This window comes from Eriocheir sinensis, chromosome 14 (genome assembly GCF_024679095.1).
Source record: "Eriocheir sinensis breed Jianghai 21 chromosome 14, ASM2467909v1, whole genome shotgun sequence".
Lineage (NCBI taxonomy): Eukaryota > Metazoa > Arthropoda > Malacostraca > Decapoda > Varunidae > Eriocheir > Eriocheir sinensis.
In genome coordinates this window covers 2,814,326-2,836,033 of record NC_066522.1, presented here as the reverse complement: position 1 = coordinate 2,836,033, position 21,708 = coordinate 2,814,326, and the positions used below count along the sequence as shown (strand labels likewise).

The following is a 21,708-nucleotide window of genomic DNA, read 5'->3' as shown; positions in this document are numbered from 1 at the left end:
GGTAGGAATCATTGTATAAGGAATAAGATATGTATCTGTTTGCTTGGAGCGACGGGTAGGCTACGTATGTGCGCTCAGCGCAACAGCCACAGATACGAAACTTATTCCTCAGTACAATGATTCCTACTTGTATGAAGCTACTGTAGAATATATTTTTTATGTGATTATATTTGGTATGCCTATGTGAATGAGCTATGTAGGAAATAATGACGGAAAGTGTGCATTACATTAAAGATAGCCTACTTCATCGCCTTCAGTGCTCGTTTTGTAGGGCCCGTTCTCCCTTGAAAACTTGCAGTATTATGATTGTACTTTGTTTCTTAGGTGATGTCACTGGTTGTTTAAGTAGAGTGTCGTTATTCAATTAAGTTTCGAACATTTTTTAATCATGAAAGAAGCTAGATCATCTCAATCATATATATTTGGTACGTGTCTTTGATACAATCTATATGATATCATCAACAGCCAATCAGGTGAAAGGGGGGCGGAGCTTAGCCAGAATGGGGGAGGGGCCTCTCGTTGCAAATTGGCCAAGCTAATTTGGACCGACGATACACCTCACCCATCGAAAGTAGTGCGGGGGATTCTGGAGCTGCCCTGTGTAAGCCACTCGGCCTCTTGCAGTTTCCCTGTTCTTATGTTCTTATTCCTTTATTACCCTGGGAAAAAATTCATCTGGCCCTGGCGCCTGAGTAACTTTGAGTCTTTCTATCTGTCTAATCACGAGCTCCGTACTTATGTTGATGTCGGTTAATCCTTCTACCTCTTCTCCCCTGTAGATCTGTTCTCCCTGAGGTATATCATCTAATCTTTCTTTGGTAAATACAGTTAGTCAATGTGCCTTGTATGCACTTCTGTCTTCCTCCCCTTCTGACTGTAATATAGTCAATAAGTGCTTTAGTGCCCTTAGCCTGCTTGAGCGCTGTGGTGCTACTGCACACTTTATCTGGGTGCCCTCACATGTTGGGCTTCCTCAAAATGAAAAGGCACACAGACTTGCTCGTGCTGCATCTGATGATCTCAATGTACACCCAGGTGTTGAATACACCTATAATTATGTTAAGAGTAGACTTAGATCCCTTGTTAGTGAGTCTGCTCTGTTACCAATCAGCTTGCCTTGAGGTGTCAGGATGGTGGTAGTCCCTCCAGCATTCACTATGCCCAGCTAGGTATCAAGTATCTGCACCCACACTTATGGTAGGCTTAGTACATCCTATGATCTGGTGGCGATGCGGCTGAGGCAACAGATATTACTGGGAGGTCGGTGGGGCTAACCCTGTACTCTGCCGCTTGTGTGCCAGGCCAGGGGATCACACGCTCATACACTATGTCCTGCAGTATTCTGCTATTAGTGCCTACCGCCCACAGGGCCACTGGGAGCTGCCTGAGCTGGTGGGTTGGTTCATTAACAATAATGTTCTTTCAGCTGTGCTTAGTGAGTATCCTGCACTTGCCCCTAGATTGTATAGTTCATATGTCTAGTCCCATATGTCTGCTCCCTTGACTAAATCAAGGCCTTTATTTATTTTTTTAGCACTTGTCCCCTACCATTGTATCTTTTTAGTTTCCTGGTGCTACTTACACATGTATCCTTAGTTGTATAATCACACTCTGTACTGCCTGGGGGTTGGGATGGCATGCTCCTCCCTTCTCCTTTGTTGTTTTACTTGCAACAATAAACTATCAATCAATCAATCAATCAGTTAAGAAATATCTATTTAACGCCTCGCTCATTTCGTCATCTCTATCAATCAGTGATTCTCCTGACTTATGCTGCCATATCTTATCCCTAACCTTAGTCTTATAAAGCTGAAAGAATCCCTTTGGATTGGTCTTCTCATAATTACGTTTTGCTATACACGTGTTCTTTACTGTTCTAGCTAAATATTAAATCGTTGTAACTGTCCCATAGGTGAGTTTCCCCCCTCTTGATTCTAACATATAGTCCTCTTTTCCTTCCATATTTCAGATTTTAGCCTGTCTGTCATCCATCGCGGGTAATTACCTGTTGACCTGACTTCCCTGTGAGGTATATAAACTATTTCTGCCCTAGTTTAATCTCCCTGACGAGATCGACTATTGTACTCACCCTCCAAGCTATACTGAAGTACCTGACTAGTGACATCACCAGAGATTAACGCCCCTCCCTGCTCTGCAGGGTCCTGACCTACCTCTGATCTTACTCCCCTAATCCTTTGCAGCTGCTTTCTTAACCCCGCGTAGTCCGCCTTCCTGAAGTCTGGTATTTTAATGTGTTGTTACTGCTGACTCTGTCCTCCCAATTAATATTAAATCTAATTTCCTTATGATCACTGTTGCCTGATGAATCCCCAACCTCAGTGTTGCTTATTATGTCCTCTCTATTAGTTAACAACAAATCCAAAATATTTTCTTCCCTCGTAGCCTCGTAGGTGTTCTAATTAACTGCTTAAGGAAACTATCCTGTATCACATCTAACAAATCCTGCGCTTCCTGGTCTCCTGATAAAGTATCCCACTCTATGTTCCTATAATTAAAATCCCTGATTACACCACATTCCTATATCTTGACGCCCTACTAATTTCCTGTAAAAGGGGTTGGCTACTATCCCTGTTAAGGTTGGGCAGTCTGTATAGTACTCCTATGACAAGCTCCTCCTTCCTACCTATTGTTTCTACCCATAGGGATTCTGTTTTACTATTTTCCTTGATCGAGTTGTTAATTAATGACACACTTATTCTAATAGGATTGTCCCTGGTGAAGAGTGCGACCCCACCCCCCTTCTTGCCTGTTCGATCTTGGTGGAATAATGTACCTCTAATTCTGGGAGATAGTGGCTGTCTGCAGTATTTATCCATGACTCTGTGATCGCTATATCATATCAAATTTCTCTACGCACGCCTTTCCCCGCAATAAATCTTATCTTATTCCTAATACTTCTACTGTTTGTATAGTACACATTTAGACCTACCCCATGATTTACCCTGTTAAGGTGTGCGTCGACCGGTGCTTGGTCAAACCAACCTTGCCCGGAAATGAAGTACATTCCTGAGCAGTGACGTCCCACACCCCTCAGCCCGTCCAAGTTCCGTCCCGACTCAACCTACTCCACAGGTCAAACACACGGCCAAATGTGTATGGGTCACCTCTGCCTACCCAAAATAAACCACTGCAGGACATGATGTGCACAGCAGTAGCAATGAGAGTCTGTGGAGCTATTGGCATTTATCCATTTCACAAAGAATTGTTAGTTTCATCTTCTGCTCTGCCCAGGGTGATGGAAATGCATTAGAACGAACATAATGTAGCATGTCTGCGGCACATGGGGGGATATCCGTCTTTTGCTGCAGTGAAGCACAGAATACTTTCATTACCTTTATATGAAACTATTTTTTCACATATAATTTACAGAAATAAGAATGAAAAATGTGTAATATAACTGGGTGATAATATAACTGTAACACGTCAGCTGCAGGTCGTCAAGGGAGGTCGCTGTCCTCATTGCGACAGGACGCGTACTGGTCCTTGCCTGTCGGTCACCAATCGGCGATTGGTGGGCGTCTTGGCCTGACTCCAGGTGTGAGGTCAAGGTGTGAATCTTAATATGGTTGCCGTCCGGCCACCCACTGGACGGACACTAAACGACCACTGGTAGCCGTTTGGTCGCACGACTACTTTGCCACCAATGTGGTTGGGGAGCGGTGGGTGTGAATTGCAGCATTTTGCGGTCGCGAGTAGTCGTTAGCAGGTCGTAAAGTCAGTGTGACTGTAGCTTAAAACCTCCAGTTGACCTGTTCGGTCGCACGGCAGACGGAGACATGACGATCGCACGCACGACCAATCGTCGACCATGTGAGACCTCCCGTGACCTGCAGGTCGCTGGATGTCATCAGTAGGTCATAGAACCAGTGTGACTGGGCCTTAAGCCGACTTCATAGCTAAGTCGGACTATAGCGTACCCAAGGAGTCTATATACTCTAAAATCCTTGAGCGTAGGCTACCTGTGACTGTTCTGTGCCTGTGAGTGCGAGAGGTAAGTACCTGTGTAACGCACATTTGTGTCATGTACCCTAATGACTTAGTAAATGCAATAAAACCCAGATGGAGTATATCATTGATCTTTTCCTTACGCCTTGGTGGTTTGTTTGACCGCCTACCATCCACTTGGTGTGCGGCTCACTACCAGCTGCTGCTAACGGTGTTTTTAAGAGTTTTTAGAGGTTAGAGGTTAATACCTGACAGGAATCGCCATCCTGAGGAAAGGTTTCCTTTCAATTCCTCGGCAACGATGTTCCTCAAGAGAGCATGTTTAGAGCTGAGCCTTTCATTGTAAGGTTTGTTGCACAATAAAGATATTATCTTTGTTGCCCTACGTTTAATATATATATATATATATATATATATATATATATATATATATATATATATATATATATATATATATATATATATATATATATATATATATATATATATATATACACACATACACACACACACACACACACACACACACACAAGTTCAGCGATGTCTTAGGGTAGGGGCAGGCGTATCTGGATGAGTAACGCAGCGCACTCAACAAGCCCGAGCTGAATCTTTCTTTCCCTCGTTCTTAATAATCCTTCTCTCTAATGGACGTGCCAAACCCTGAGAATGGTTCACACTCCCCTGACTTTAGTGCTCTCACATGTGTGCACTGTGTTGTGTATGGCGTCCCTATAAGACTGGGGGGCAGGAGTCCTGGAGGTTGTGCGATGTTGTAGTCGTGTGCTAGCTCTGGCTAACAATACAACACAACTCTTTGGTCCCGTATTCTGGTCAAGACAGGTGGCCTCTGGTGGCTCGGAGAGGTCAATCATCAACCGGCCACCATTGTAAGGTGGTGGCTGTGTATGCAGTAAACCCGCGCTTTGATAAACCTACTGGAGAGACTGGAGTGATGTTATATCCGAAAATCCAATATATCTGAGGGATCTGAACTTTTGGTAAAATGCACTGAATATTTTAAGTGGGGTCTGACTAAAGTATTGTACAGTGATAGTATTACATCTTAAATGACAAATTTCTTTTAATGAAGCCCAACAAATGCATGTGACCTAACATGTGGCAATTTGAAAATAATGCTTCCCCACATGCCTAACTCCCTCCCTGTACTCCCAAAGCCTTCCTTACAACCTGACAATCTTCCCCCCCCCTGAGTGGTGTCTTCTATCACAGGCCTCACTACACTGCTACATGGAGGCAGACACAATGATAGCCCAGAAAAATCTTGCCGAGTCACTAAGATGGGGTAGAACACCTCCCATCCACCTATAGCCCATTCAGCAGTGGGAAATTAATGTATAAAATTTATGCACACAACGCTTTACTGACCAACACAAAAATGCAAAGTTTTACACACACAACAACTGAATGGGTAATATTCATTCCAGTCCACTGCATCAATAGGACAAGATATCTGAACAATGGCATTAGTTAATTCACATACTGTGCACTATACAGGAAAATATAAAAACTTATTGAAAAGATGTATGGTAATTTATTGTTTGCCACTGTTAGAGCATGTATACTGAGTCACCAAGTGAAATATGTTAATTCTAAATATATTAAAATATATTTTAGCCACCTAAAAAAAAACAGGTTAACTTTTCAAACAAAGCCACTGTACCTTTCATATAATTTACATACCTATTATAGTAATTTTTTCAAGTAGAAAATTTAACTCCATCTCAACTTAGCATATGACAGTGGTCTTACATTTGTGCAAAAATATATATATTTCAAGAACCTAGAGGCCAACTGAGACCTACAGAGACCAGAACTGACATCTAGTGTGACTAACAATGAGACCACACTCTCAACACAGAGTGCGTCACTTCTGGACAGACTTAGTAAAAAGCCCTTGCCCTCAGCTGGTAAGAGGAAATAAAATAGATAAACTCACCTAACATAAAATAACTACATATAAATAACAAATATCTAGAAAAGTTAAATAATGTGTACATAATCTTTCAACCCATGTTCAAAATATGGGGCTTGGGAACTGTCAAATCAGTAAAACCGGGAAACACAGCATAATCACCTCAATGTTCAAATAAAACTCTTCACTGCAGTAATCCCACCATACATCCTGATCTGGGGTGTGTTGTGCTGCCATCACATGAATGCAGACTACAAAAGGTCATACTGGGTAGTCATATATTGATCATAAAAATGGCTAAACATATTAATAACATAATTTTCTGATATCTCAGCAGAGTGCACAGCAATATTTCCTTCAAGAAAACTGCATGCCCCCACCACTGCCTGTCTATCTCGCCCTGCAGGACCAATTACAAATATATATAGTAATTTTTAAACTGGATTCCATGCATATTTCACAGCTATATTAAAAATATTCTCAACACTTTATGGAGAACATTATATACCACAAATTTTCTCAGTGATCAATCAAACAAGACTACTTACTGAGTGATTAAACCAGTCAATAAATTACTTAAAAATAATCAAAATAAAACATGGGTTTGACCAACATGCTAACACATACCATTTGATACTGAAATGAATCTGAATACCACATTATGTGCAGCAAAGTTGTCTTTGATCTTTCAGTCACTTGTACTCTGTGTGTTACTGTTTTTAAGAGGAGTTTGCCCCCAATAACCAGGTAGGTAATATATTTTTTTTTATCTTTCAAGTATGAAAACTCAATGCCACAAAATAAGGAGCTTTAACTTAATGAAAAGTATATTTCCAACAAAGCATGATAATGAAAGCAACGCAGGAATTCAATCAATGCAGAGAGAGAGAGAGAGAGAGAGAGAGAGAGAGAGAGAGAGAGAGAGAGAGAGAGAGAGAGAGAGAGAGAGAGAGAGAGAGAGAGAGAGAGAGAGAGAGAGAGAGAGAGAGAGAGAGAGAGAGAGAGAGAGAGAGAGAGAGAGAGAGAGAGAGAGAGAGAGAGAGAGAGAGAGAGAGAGAGAGAGAGAGAGAGAGAGAGAGAGAGAGAGAGAGAGAGAGAGAGAGAGAGAGAGAGAGAGAGAGAGAGAGAGAGAGAGAGAGAGAGAGAGAGAGAGAGAGAGAGAGAGAGAGAGAGAGAGAGAGAGAGAGAGAGAGAGAGAGAGAGAGAGAGAGAGAGAGAGAGAGAGAGAGAGAGAGAGAGAGAGAGAGAGAGAGAGAGAGAGAGAGAGAGAGAGAGAGAGAGAGAGAGAGAGAGAGAGAGAGAGAGAGAGAGAGAGAGAGAGAGAGAGAGAGAGAGAGAGAGAGAGAGAGAGAGAGAGAGAGAGAGAGAGAGAGAGAGAGAGAGAGAGAGAGAGAGAGAGAGAGAGAGAGAGAGAGAGAGAGAGAGAGAGAGAGAGAGAGAGAGAGAGAGAGAGAGAGAGAGAGAGAGAGAGAGAGAGAGAGAGAGAGAGAGAGAGAGAGAGAGAGAGAGAGAGAGAGAGAGAGAGAGAGAGAGAGAGAGAGAGAAAAAAAAAATATGTGTGTGACATAACTATAACAGCAATTAATTCACACAGTCCACCATGATTCTTGAAGTGGTCAAACCCTAAAGTCAGTACCATGATAGCCATTTACTTAACTTGTTGAAAATAACTTCTATACATGTAATGAATTAAACAAATTAACATATATGCAATTCACTCTAAGGCCATTTCAGGCTGCTTGACAACCATACAGTACAATGTCTTTATATAAACTATGCATGTATATTTCTTTAGTTTTGAGCTTTACTTTATTGCTTGTTACCTGTGAGGAGGCATTCAGTTGGTACCTGTAGTATAAATGCTTCCATTACTGCATGCCATTTCATATTTTCCCCTCAAGGACGTTATCAAAAACTGTTTAGATTTCTGATGTTTAAAAGTAAATTTTCAGAGGTTGATATAATGAAACTTCAATTTTATAATGTAGATTAATGATAAAAATTCCACTGCATAGTCCAAATGCAGGGGGAGAGAGAGAGAGACAGAGAGAGAGACAGCGAGAGAGAGAGAGAGAGAGAGAGAGAGAGAGAGAGAGAGAGAGAGAGAGAGAGAGAGAGAGAGAGAGAGAGAGAAAAAAAAATTACAATGAGTAATATCTGAGTTTTGACAGATTAAAGATTATCATATGTAATATCCTGATTATATAAATCTTGAGTGAAGGAGCAATAAAGCTGATGACAATTTCACTTGAGCATAGCTGCAAATTGATTTCATATTAAAATACTACTTGCCACGTACTTAACTCAAGAACTCTGTGAGAAATTATAAATATGCATCTGGCTATTGGTAGTAATATACCCAAGCACTGACCTATCCCTTTAAATATTGCATATAAAATCTGAAGATGACAGAGCCCCTGTTGTACATGATACATGTGTAGGCAAACACAGATTGACACATGCATCTTTGAATGTTAACTCAAGTTCAACTTGGATAACTCAATAGTTGTAGCTGTATGTCTGAAGAATACCTTTCATGTCAGAACTCTACATAAATTGGAGCAGTTAAAAAAAGGCATCTTTTTACTTTTAAGATCTACCAGTTTCTGGTATTTCTATATGAACAAAGAAAACATAAATATCACAGCACCAAACCTAAAGCTTATACACAATACCTAACTTACAATATATACAGCACTAGGTAAGTAAAAACTACCTGTCAGTACAGAAGTTCCTTGTACAAAATGACACTTGATGCAGTGAGGGAGAGGCTAACCTAGCAGGGAGGATAGAAAACAGGTAATGATGTACAACCACCATAAAATCAGCCACTTATGCAACCACTTCAAGAGCAATCTGTGCAGCTGAGCAGTCACAGGTGAACCAGATGGAGCAGGTCACGGTGTAGCAACAATTTTAACACTTAACAAGAAGAGGTCTCTTGCCATCCTCAGCTGAGGCTGGATGGCAACTACAGGTATTGAGGACATCTAATACTTCAGGTGGTGGTGGCATGCCTTAAAACTTCATATTCCTTCTACATTTACAAACAGCAGAAGAGGGGAGGTTTGGACTTGACTGTACCAAAATATTGCTGGGTCAACAGCTTGTACTGCTCTAAAAATTATACATACAAAATAAGTTATTCCTTTTGTTTCACTCTCACATTAAACCTGAACAGAGAGCAAGTGCAATGACTTTATCACAAGCAAGAACTTAGACATTACCTTGTACATGAGAAAGACCAACAGTAGAGGTTAGTGGGAGGTCTTCAACATTGCAGTGGTGGGTGGCTCACAAACAGGCAAGACCTGCCTGTTCATATCAACACAAATACAAACACCTTATAGGTTCCTACACTTGTATGAAAAGGTAAAAAAATAACACCATATTAATAATGCAAAAATTGCAGGTATAAACACATTAACCTGGTTGCCAAACAATAGGTCAGCCAAATATTTTCTTCCCCTGATGGTGACCCATGCTAAAAATTAGATTGGACTATCTAGGGAGGTGGGGTCTCCCTCACTGCCCTGTCCTGACAACCAGTGCTCCATGAGTCAAAGAAAACCACAGATCCTGCAGCTAAAAAATAGCTGCCACCAGGAGAGCCCCTGACCAAACACAAATATTGCATCTACATAAAAACTTTGTCTGCACTGTTATCTTTATCAATATATCACTATCAGTAAAATTGAAAAATCCTAAAAATGTGCTAGTCAAAATGTCAGCTTCTTAGGTTTCAAAAAAGTCCTTAACAATGTGATGCTAGATCTAAGATTTGAGACTAGGGGAAAGGCAGTAAGGTTGCCCATGCATGCTTGCAAGCCCACCCCTGTGGCTATAATTTAAAGTTATATAAAAACTGATTTGCTATGTCTAGGAAATATAAATATTGATCTCAATATCTAATAATTGATTTTGATTAGGATTACAATAAAAAATCTATATAAGATATAAAGAAACCTCTATCCATGAAACATTCTGGTACTTTTGAACAAAACGACACAGAGGTGCCAGACAATAACTGTGCCAGGTATTGTGTCTAACATTCAGCACCTCAAACAGGACTAGCCACACGGGCAATTCAATACTCTTTGAATGCCAGCAGCACTAAAAATATATAGATCTTGAAAAAGAGTAATGCAAAATATTGTTCACATTAGTGTGTGTGTGTATACATACTATGTATACATACTATATATATATATATATATATATATATATATATATATATATATATATATATATATATATATATATATATATATATATACACACACACACACACACACTTGAAATATTTTATAAACAAGGTTGTGTTCATCAAATGACATACGGATCTAGGTCTGCTGCAGCAGAATATTAATACTGGGGTCAAGTATAAAATGAGCAGTATGTGCTCCTCCCTGGCACAAGACAGGAGGAAAAAATGTAGCAAAAAAAAGATGGCTGGTCACCTCTGGTGCGTGCACAAAATTACACACATACAAATTTGGGCAAATCATTCTATGCTAATGAGACTTTCATTGTTGCATTCTTTGTACTGAGTCAGTCATCAGAACATCACCTGGGAGGAAAGAAGGGAGTGGGCAAAAAGTCACTTCCCTCATTCCTCCATCAGTTACATAACCTAAACCTAATCCATTTTGTGAATGGAGGAATAATACATTTGCTGAGATTATCAATGTAGCCACACACAGAGGCTTGAAATAACAATTTTAGTCTAAGTTGTATTCAAAGAAACAGGACCAAATTAAGGTGACACCTGGCATGAAAACTAAAATCTCAGAAATTTGAAAGGATAAGCCAATTAAATGTTGATTGCTTTCCCCAAGGATGGCCCCCAAAATGTTTCCTTAGTAGACTGAAGTCTTGTCTTCACTATATGCTTACCATGCATTACTATTCCCAGGCCACTGTTCACTCTTGCTTCCATAATTATTAATGACCTGAAAAAAAAAAGAAAAAAAAAAACAATATGTTTAATATATTCTTAGGAACATATGAATTTCCTATGGTTAGAATAACGTTGTCAATATTTTATAGTGCTAGATGATGAAGTTATGCATCACACACACACACACACACACACTATATATATATATATATATATATATATATATATATATATATATATATATATATATATATATATATATATATATATATATATATATATATATATATATATATATACACACACACACACACACACACACATACACAGCAGTGTTGCCAAATACCATATTTCCTGCCACATAAGAGGCACTTTTTTTCAAAAAAGATGATTTGAAAAATCACCCTGCGTCTTATATGCCGATGGTTAGGTTTTGGTAGGCCTAGGGATAGTTATTGGTATGAAACCAACACCCAAAATACCTCCATTTGACACAATAGTTCCCAGATGTCCCAAGAATGAAATATACCGTATTTTGCAGCATGTAACGCACACTTTTTTTCACGCAGAAAATGCCAAAAAGTTATCCCTATAAGACAAAGGTACAAATTATGACTGATTTAAATAATGAATAGTGTGATGCAATGGAAAAGGAAAGTTTGAATAAGCAGAGAGGAGGAGGCCATGACCCTACAGGTCACAAGAAGAAGAAGACTCGTCACATGTGGGAGCCGAGGCATGTTGTGAACATGAAACACAACACACAACACCCCCGTGGCACACCAGTCACCAGTGTGCCGGGTACCTTGGCGATGATGATTAAAGTGGCTATTACACGTGAACAATATTGATGGAGCAGGGTGCTGCCTGACATGATTGTTCGGCGATCGTGGGGCAGGCTTGGGCAGATTAGTCTGGAGGTATTTCTGTTGTGCAGCAGCCCGGTCAACTGAAGGTTTCTGTGATACATGTTTGAATGAACGGATATCCGTGGATGACTAAAGTGTTTATTGTAAACGCATTTTTGTTTCTCATTGTAAAAATAACTACAGGTAACTCTCGATTTACGCGAGTTTGGTTTACGCGTTTTTGAAATAACGTGGGGTCCAAAATTCAAATAAATGTTTAATTCACACATTTTTTTTCCACATATACGCGATATTTTATGGAGTGGCCACCATATGTCTCATGCAACTGGACTCACATGGCGCCGCGGCCACACAACTGAGCTCAGTTCTTCCCACGCGCCACTTGAACAACAATACAGTACCCACGCTCGCACGGTACTCAACAATAGGGGTGGGCAGGTACCGGTACCAGCTATACGGTACGGTACCAGACTGCTCGGTACCAGTACCAATACTAGCCAGTCGCTCATGGTGTCCCTTCATTTCTTCCTTACACGAGTGAGGCTGAGACTGAGTGCCTGAGTGGATATCTCGGTGATATGGTTATTCTCTCTCTCTCTCTCTCTCTCTCTCTCTCTCTCTCTCTCTCTCTCTCTCTCTCTCTCTCTCTCTCTCTCTCTCTCTCTCTCCACTGAATGAAGTGAATATTTATTTTTTGACAGAAACCTACCTCTTGTTTGATTTATATTGTTTCTGATTTATGCGACCTCTTCAAGGACGCAATACTCGCGTAAATTGAGAGTTACCTGTATATTAAAACATAATATGATTGAAAATATTAATCAACCGGCCTCTTGCAGACTCCTTACGTTCTAATGTTCATCTATTTCTACTTGAAAGTTGGTATATGATCCCTGAGAGTCAAGATCAAGACCAAGATTGCCCATTGAATGTAGCATCCTCGTATGATTAGTTCTCTCAGTAGCTCGGTGAAAGTTACTGTCTGCACACTGCGCAGTGAGTGAATCTACCAACCAACCCTTTTGTTTACCATTTCAAAGTCACAGCTGCTCGGGGTAAGAGCACTGTAATTCTTCAACCAACAGTGGAACACTTTGAACACAGAGAAGGGCACGAAGCAACATACAGTATTATATTCATAACTGTAAGTAAGGTGCATACATATCAAGTTCCAGGAAAATGTGGAGTTTTTTTTATATTTTTTCTAAATATATCTTGCCAAATTATAGCTTTTTTTTTTTTTTTTTTACAACCAGAGCCGGCCCAAGGGCAACAAAAATTATATACAGTATCCTTTCGAGTTTCGCTCTCGCTTCATTCTGAAGGTACGGCACTAAACTCGAGAATCGCGAAACTCGAGGTATTGAAAACACTGAAAAAGTGCTTATTTGTTCCAACCCGTGGAGATTTTTTTTTTTATTTTTAAATTTTTTTTTTACATGTGGCGCTGGTAGACTATCCATCTGGGTCTGATGGTCAGCCCCGAGCCTGACATGGCACAGACCACTGTTTATAGTGACGCCATTATAATTGGCTCATGCTACCCCCAGAGCTCACTTTTTTTCCTCTTTTACTCCTTTGTTATCTCAAAATACATACCTTGGAAAAAGGAAGAAAACAGGAAGAGAGAACGGGTCATTTTAAAGCTACAGATGAAGCCTTATGATTGGCTGAGCTCTGAAAACATGCTTGTGATTTGAGGGGAGTCCAATGACGTCATCGCCGGCGCTAACCCAATCAGCGGCCTCACTGCCTTAAGGCGGTGTCACACCGGCTGTTTTCCTCTAACTGTTGTGGCTACCAGCAACGCCCGTACGCCCATCCGGGAGCGAGTTGTCGGTTGTCCGTAAGCTGGAGTCACACTGGGTCTTTTTCTTCCCACCATGTTGGCGGCAGCTTGGGCAACCGGCAACTTTTCCGGGTGTGCGTCACACACATAAGGGGAAATAAAAAGGGTGTGGGGTGAGGGGCAGAAGGAAGTCAGGTCATGTCTTGACACACACACACACACACACACAGGGAAATTAGAAGGGTGGTGGGGAGGGAGGGGCAGAAGGGAGAGTCAGGTCATGTCTTGACCTGAGTCAGGTCATATCCTGACCAAAGCCCTGATCTGAATCTCCTTTCTGCCCCTCCCTCCCCACACCATTCTCATTCCCCTTCTGTGTGTTTGTGTGTGTGTGTGTGTGAATTTACCTATTTGTAGTCTACAGGGCCCGAGCTAAGCTCTAATAGTCCTGTCTCCATATCCACATTCATCCAGCCTTTTCTTCATTTGATGGACACTGCTAACCTCCACCACTTCTTCCCATAAGCTGTTCCATGTGTCAACACTACTATGTGGAAAAATATACTTTTTCAAGTCACTCAAACAGGTTCCTTTATTAAGTTTCTTTCCATGTCCTCTCAGCCCCTGCGTTCTCGCAGTAGAAAAGAGATCATCTCTATCCAGCTCATCAAACTTATTTACCAACTTATACAGCATGATCAAAAGCTTTAGATAGACAGGAAAGTAAAGTTATAGGGCAGTAGTTTGAAGGATTGGAGCAGTCACCCTCCTTAGGCACAGGCTGTATGAAGGCATAATTCCAGCAGGAAGGAAAGGTAGATGTTGATAGGCAGAGGCGAAAGAGTTTGACCAGGCAGGGTGTCAGCACGAAGGCACAGTTTTAAAGGACAACAGGAGGCACTCCATCAGGTCCCTAAACCTTCTGAGAGTTGAGGCCAGAGAGTCTTATCCGCCGGTGCGTCTTATATGGCGGGAAATATGGTATGCAAAATACTGGGAAATAGTAATGGGTATCGCACACAATCCCGGTCTTCCCTGACCACCCCCGGTCTGCCAATCATGACCTGACTGCTGGCAAGATTGGCAATATTCCCATGACTGGTGGCGCACCTACAGTTTTCCACTGGTGTACCGTAGACAGACCGGCAGCTTACTGCCTGTAAACCGGCAACCATGTATGATTTCTTATTTCTCCGACTGGTAACTGCAGCAGGTCAGCCTACAGGAGGCCACCTGTTTACTGTGGGCAGATAGGTGGCAGACCTGCATAATGCCTGCAGCACGTCGGCGATCAAACACAGTTGTCGCCACAACTGGCGGGTAGGGTGTGTATAATAAATGCCCCTCCAGGTGTTTTTTATCATTCATGTGTTTGACCTCGCCATGGCTTTCCTCAGCTCTTGTGAACGTAAGATTGAACTCCTTACATTTGACATGGACAGTGACCAAAGTTTGTTGATGCTCATACACCTGCTGGAAAATAAGACGACTGAAAAGAATAAAGAAGAGACGTAGGGCAACAGGAGTGAGAACATGGATGCAGAGAAGGAAAACCTAATGCGTATGGACAGGGAGATGTTCCAGGAGGTAGTGAACAGAGTCACACCAGGTGTGTAATGGGGCCTGGCCGCCTAATCACATGCCACACCTTGCTAATCTACAGGTCAAACACAAGTGCTAACGCGTGGTCTACTGCCTGTCTGCCACTGCCTGCCTGCGGTTTGCTGCCGGCAATTGCATGTGTACCGCCGGTCAGTCGCAGCTTTTTTTCAACACCGCTGGTCAATCGGAAGCATCCCCGAAATTTAAAAAAATTTTGAAGTTGACTGGCGGTGGTCGGCGGCATCTACGGTCATCAGGGTTTACTGGTGGTGCACTGGCGGCTTGCCGGCGACCATCCCCAATCTTACCGTCAGTCATCTGCCAATTGACAGACTGGGAGTGATTGGGGAAGATCGGGACCATGACCAGGAAGAAATTCACATATGTTCCATAAACCTATGTAATAGAAGGTATATGGTCAGACACCCGCTATCTTAAGTCAACTAGAAATACGCAGAGCCTACACCTAGCCTATATAAACAAAATACAGAAAAAAAAAACATTCTAAAGGTGAAAAAAATCATGTTTTGAGAAATGGCCTGTTAAAATTTTGAATACTTTTCAAAACTGCTCTCCCAATCCATAAGGTCGGTTTCTACATAACATTAGATGCATTTTTGTAACCCCTTTCCAAATCAAAATCAGTAATTACAGTTTTCCCTTTAATGAGGATGCAGGACATGCTGAAGGTCAGAAAGTTATTGTTGTTTCAGGCTCTTGATCCCACCCCTTTTGGCTATTTTCTCTTTTGAGAGCATATCAGAGTAGCTCCTTTTCATTGACAGATTGTTTTTAAAGCTCTCCAATAGCATATCCTGTGCTATCCTGCTTTTCTATGATCTGTGTCTTCTGCAATCCTTGTCAGGAAGATGCAAAATTTTCTGGTGTCTTTTGATCCAATGTTCATAGGATGCCTTTTGCTAACCAAAGTTGTGATCTATTACTGCTGTGGATGCAACAATGTGGACTCCTGACAGGCCAGTGAACTTATATTTATGAGCTCGAGCTCACATCTTGAATGAAATCATTCATTCACATTTTACAATATGAAAAATACACAGAGTACGGGTTATATTTCAGGCCATAACTTGGCAGATATATAGTGAATAAAAATGTAAAACTTCATCACAGTGTTGCTAGATGGTGTAGCTATGACTAGAATTTTTTTTCCCAAGAAAATGATACTTTTACACACCCCATCCCAAACTGGATGACCCCCTCAAGGGAAGTTGTGCATTAGTACCCTCATTATCATCCCCGAGTTTCAAGTCAACTGCAATTTTTTCTCAAGATTTTTTTTTTCATTTTTTTTTTTAACAAACAATTTGGTCGATCTCCTTCACTATTTTTGCATCCATATTTTTATAACATGCGCATTGAATACTTTATAACCTACTTACCAAAAGTATTAAAAAAGAGACAGCAGTAACTTTTTCATTTTGTCATAAAAAATGCATGTGGAAATTTGCAAACCAGAATCTTTTCCAATGACATGCAAAAGACATTCTCAAAAAATTGAAATGCTTTACCAGTTTTATTCTATGATTAATCAAGTTTTTACCCTAAATTATTTTACTGCAATCATGCAAAAAATAAAGGAGTAGATTGTATATATGTTTCTTTAACACCTAGTTTTGAGAAAAATTGCAACTGAATTTTTTTGTACCATTTTTGTGTAATAATGTCATAACATACAGTTACCATGCTGCAAACCTGTTACTTTTTGTTTCCTCAAGGTTCCATAATCACATACTACTACTTGCCCCTATGATTTGGCACCTGGTCCATCCTTTATAAAGGGTATTATTCACTCAGTGGTGAGGGTATCATGAGGTGCATGTTGCCAGGTTTGATCTTTGCATTCCCTAAGGCCTCCATTCTAAAAATAACCTTAACACTCACTTCAAAAATTAAATAAACTCAGTTGGAGGACCATAAGAACTTACTTTCTCTACAGCTTCTAGATCTTGCCTAAGTTGAGTTTGGAGTGACTTGAGTGTATGCAGTGGTAATTTCTCCAGTTCAGTGTGAGGATGGAGGGCTTGAACATATGGTCCCAGTCGCCCTGCATGCAGATCCTCTATTTCCTTTTGCTGTGCTGCTATTTTGGCAACATACTGTGTGGAGAGGGAGAGGCACAGGCATTAAGAAAAGGTAAAGATTTCATTTAACCCCTAAAGGTAAAATGACCTGCAGGCAGAAAACATGGGTGGGTTTCATAAAAGGAAAAGTGTCCCATGTGTGGACACCTCTGTTTTATATTATTTACCTTGTTTCCTTGTGACCTTTGCTATTATTCTACATCAGAATTACACCAAACAACAACCTTAGGCCTAAACAACCACAGTTACACTGCTACTGTTGTGATGGATGTTTTTTTGGGGGGGCTGCTTCTGCATGCAAGGGAATATGCACATAAAGTCAAGTCTTTCACATCATGGGCACACATGGACCTTATATGTTTATTTCTAATTATTATTATTAGCTATTCATTATGATTTTCTTTGCTATACTGCATCACATGAGTTTTTACGAAAAATGTACTTTAAAAACAGCTGTTTTTCGCATTATCGGGAGTCACCCCTTAGATTTTTTGCATCCCTTTTAAGCTATAACAAGTATAAATAAATTAGATCTTTGATTTATCATGATATGATATCAGGATTTACATTCTATATATACAATATAACCCCTAAAGGACAGGTGAGATTTTTCCAGTTGCCACATAGAGGGTGGGCGGGTGATGGGATTTCATGGCCTGCCTTTTTCCGCCGTAATTTTGAAGTTTGTGCAGGGATTTATGGGTCAGTGTGACTCCTTGGCTGCTACACAACTCAAACGCGCCACACTCAGTATTCCTGTGACTATAACAATGGCAGGAGGAGTGATTTTTAGTTCTTCCTCGTCTGATTCCACACCCGAGATTCCATGGCCAGTGACTCCAAACCCTTGACTCACAGGAAGGCCGAGCCCCATTATAGTCCAACCTTGCATTGGTGGCCATCCTTTGGATCAACATTATTACAGTAATGGTGGAAGTGATGCTGAGATTCCTGAGAATGTATCCTACCAGCCTTCAGGGTCATCGACTTCAAAATATGAAAGGAATGAAGGGGCTCTGAAGCAGGTCCTGGGTGCTCAGTAAAGAGGGTGAGAAGGGGGAGGGCCGCTCGCCACACCACACCACCCACACAGTACGTACCGCTGTGAACACAAGCCTGCAGCAAGGTGAAAATTAGTGTACTTCATAATGTCACCACGGAAACACCACATAACGTAGAGGCTTCGGGTTTGTGGCAGACTGAAGAGGAAGGATGGATAAAGGAAATCATAAAATTAAAGGTCTTGACTTAGGCGCAGCTGTGAAATTGATAAAAGAACATGAGCAATTTTTGGGAAAATGTCAGAACATTGCTGTACGAGGTGAACTGATTTCACCATGCATCCCAGCCCTTTAGGGGTTGAATTTGGGAGACATTATTAATTTAATTTAATTCAACACAGTTACCCTAAATTTATCAATAATAATATTTTGGGAGCAATACCGAGGACCCCCACTACATGAGCCAGTCATTTGTGGGTTTAATCAATCAATTTTTTCTTAGGGTAAAAATATTGCTGCTGAAACTGTTTCTAGTGGTAAATACAGCAATTATTGCATGTTTCCATTGAGAAAACTGTACTAAATGTACCATGTGAAAACAAAGTATTTTCTTTTTTTTTTCTTTCTTTTTATCATAAGGGAGGCCACTTTCAAAATTTGGATATCTGGCTTCCATCCTGATTGTGCTGACTTTAGACATTTTACTATGCTAGCATTTGTGTGTGTATGTGTGTGTGTGTGTGTGTGTGTGTGTGTGTGTGTGTGTATTTACCTAGTTGTAGTTTTAGAGAGCCTGGGCTTACGCTCGTGTGGTCCTGTTTCCATATCTGTATTTGTCCAGCTTTTCCTTAAAGTTATGCACACTTCACCAATACTATATCCTCATTTACTCTGTTCCAAACCTCTATGTTTCTTTGCAGGAAGCTATATTTCTTTATGTCTCTCAAGCATCATCCTTTCCTCAATTTTTTACTGTGTCCTCGTGTATTGCTGGTGTTTCTTCCTTCTCTTAGTAGTAACTCCTCATTGTCTACTTCTTCCATTTTAATCAATAATTTATAAATTTGTATTAGGTCTCCCGTTTCTCTTCTTTGTTCCAGTGTTAGTAGGTCCATTTCCTTTAGCCTTTCTTCATATGACAATCCCTTCAGTTCTGGAACCATTTTCGTTGCCATCCTTTGTATTCTTTCTAGTTTTTAATGTGTTTCTTCTTATGAGGAGACCACACAGTTTCTGCATATTCCAATTTTGGTCTAATCATAGTGGTTACAGTTGTCCCTTAAATAGTACGGGGGTTAGGGAACCAGGACCCCCGAACTATTAAAAAATCCATATAAAATTAGTGCCCCCCTAGAAACACTCCTGGGCACTCTTTCGGAATCTGGCTCCCGCCTGGCTCAGTTGCCAGTTATGCATTTTCTGCTGCAGTCATAGTGCAGTGTTACCATGCTGGGGGGATCGAGAGGGGCGAAGCCCCCCCCGTTAGAGGTCAGGTTATTTAAAGTTCGGTTGGAGTAGTTTAAATATACGTCCCTTAACTACTCATATAATAGGGAGGCGTAATGCCGTATTTTGGAGGCGTGGAGTCAATCTCCACAATTACCATTTCGTATTTTATTTCAAGTATGATTCAGAAAGCAATAGAGACTGTGGTAGAGAGTAAGAGAGAGTGTGAGTGTATGACATGGCCCGCTCGCTGACAATGTGGAAGGGAGCACTGCCAGGATGGCTCCGTTGCCCAGCATGGTAACGCTACAGCAGAAAATGCATAACTAGCAACTCTGGCTGGCAAGTAGAAGCTGAGCCAGGCGGGACTCGGATTCACGTGGTATGCTCTCCCTACCGCAACTTAACTCATACCAAAATGTAACTTCTCCTAAATCTGAATTCTTATGCAAGGTGAACAGCTTTCTTGAATGCTTTGGGGTGCTTACAGCAAGTGTTTTGGTTTGTCTCTCGGGTCCCATGTTCATGTTATATGGTAATGGAGATGCGTATCTGAGGGTGTGCACACACATGGACTTAAGGAAAGCGAATACCTTTCAATCTGGCAAAACAGTGTTCCTGATGTGCACACACATGGACTGAGGAGATGCTCATGGGTGGCAGTCTGGTAGAACCATGGAGGTAGAATTGGTGGAATCGACACAGCCCGATAATCCCAATCATTTAGGTGAAGCCGACGAACTGTCATTTTTAGGGCCGGAAGATGAGGGATATGCGGGTGAGAGAAACCTGGCCGAGCCCATTAAGGGGGAGCCTGACCTGATGACACCAGACACCTGGCAGGTTTCCACAACCTTGCAGCCCTAAAAATGACAGTTCGGTGGATTCACTTAAGGGGGGCGACTAAGGGTATTTTTTTACGAATATATTTAAAATCGGACAAATACGTTTTTTTTGCTCAGCATGGCCAGGATAGCCAAAATTGCCATGTGCTGAGGTTTGTTTTCATAAAATTAAACCCCTTCACCCCTGGAAGCCACATTTAAATGGCCCGCGCAATTGTGTCATAGCCTGACTCGCATGCCAACACACGCTGTATCATTCAGTGCTTGTATGTACGTAAAATTTGCATTAGAATATTTTTTTTTCTCCGTAAATTTTGTCATCTGTCATGCCTTTCGTGCCGGATCGCAGGGAGGGTGTGAGTCGAGGAGAGGAGTGTGGCAGAGCCAGTCCCTACCCAGACAACAACGGGGAAGGGCACGCAACCTGTTCGTTTGTACTCCAGCCAAATAAAGGTCTTTCGAAATGACGTACAAACGCAAGTTGAGTAGTAAGAGAGCCATCAACATGAAGAAGGCTTATTGAACAAGATGGAGCGGCCAAGACCAGGAAGGGAGCAGTTTCGGAGCTTATGAAGCGAGTCGTGATCCCGTCACGCTCACCCGCCGCTCATCACCACCACCACCTGCTCCACCACCAGCTGATTCGCCACTCTCTACACCGAATACCTCATCACACCCTTCTCCACCACCGCCTGCTTCATCACCACCTACTCCACCATCACCTACATCACCACCAGCTGCAGAATCATTGCCACATGAAACATCACTGCAGCTCCAACAACAAATTCTGCATATAGGTGTTCAGTTGAACCCTCCTCCTCCTGATACAAGCAAAACTTTCATCACTGTGTCGCTTTCCCAGCTACAGACACTCATCGCGAGACAGAAGTGCCCAGTACGGTTGTGCAGGAATACCTTAACCGTAACCTCTTCTACAGTGAGGAAGGTGGCGCCTTCTGACACCCTCACCTGTGAATGAGTAATACTTTTTTACAAAGGGGGACCAGATGCCTTAGCATTCTCCAGTAAGTCAACAAGGTATACACAATCATATGTGAAAATTTAATGCCAATCAGATAAATACAAATGGCAAGACATGGATAGAATGGAAAAAACTCTTTAGGAACCAATATCTCTGAAAGGAGTTTTTTACACTTCAAAAAATTTCACAAAATCAGGAAAAAGTCTGTCCGACTTTTGTTTGGTATCAACTAAAACTACAACTAAAGGGCAATTTTTTGTATTATGAAATTT

General features: G+C 41.3%; 1 protein-coding gene across 3 annotated transcripts in view; it reads right to left on the bottom strand.

The window, feature by feature from the left end:
- Positions 1–10,170: 10,170 nt before the first annotated feature.
- LOC126998334 (RING finger protein unkempt homolog) overlaps positions 10,171–21,708 on the bottom strand; it is an 87,591-nt gene continuing 76,053 nt past the window's right edge. For 2 of the 3 annotated variants that reach the window (XM_050859829.1, XM_050859830.1), the window contains exons 13-14: positions 17,007–17,177; positions 10,171–10,852 (exon numbers count right to left, since the gene is read on the bottom strand). In XM_050859829.1, the coding sequence (XP_050715786.1) occupies positions 10,793–10,852; positions 17,007–17,177 (231 nt within the window). In that variant the 3' untranslated portion in view covers positions 10,171–10,792. The remainder of the gene's footprint in view (positions 10,853–17,006; positions 17,178–21,708) is intronic. The other variant, XM_050859831.1, reaches the window with a different exon arrangement.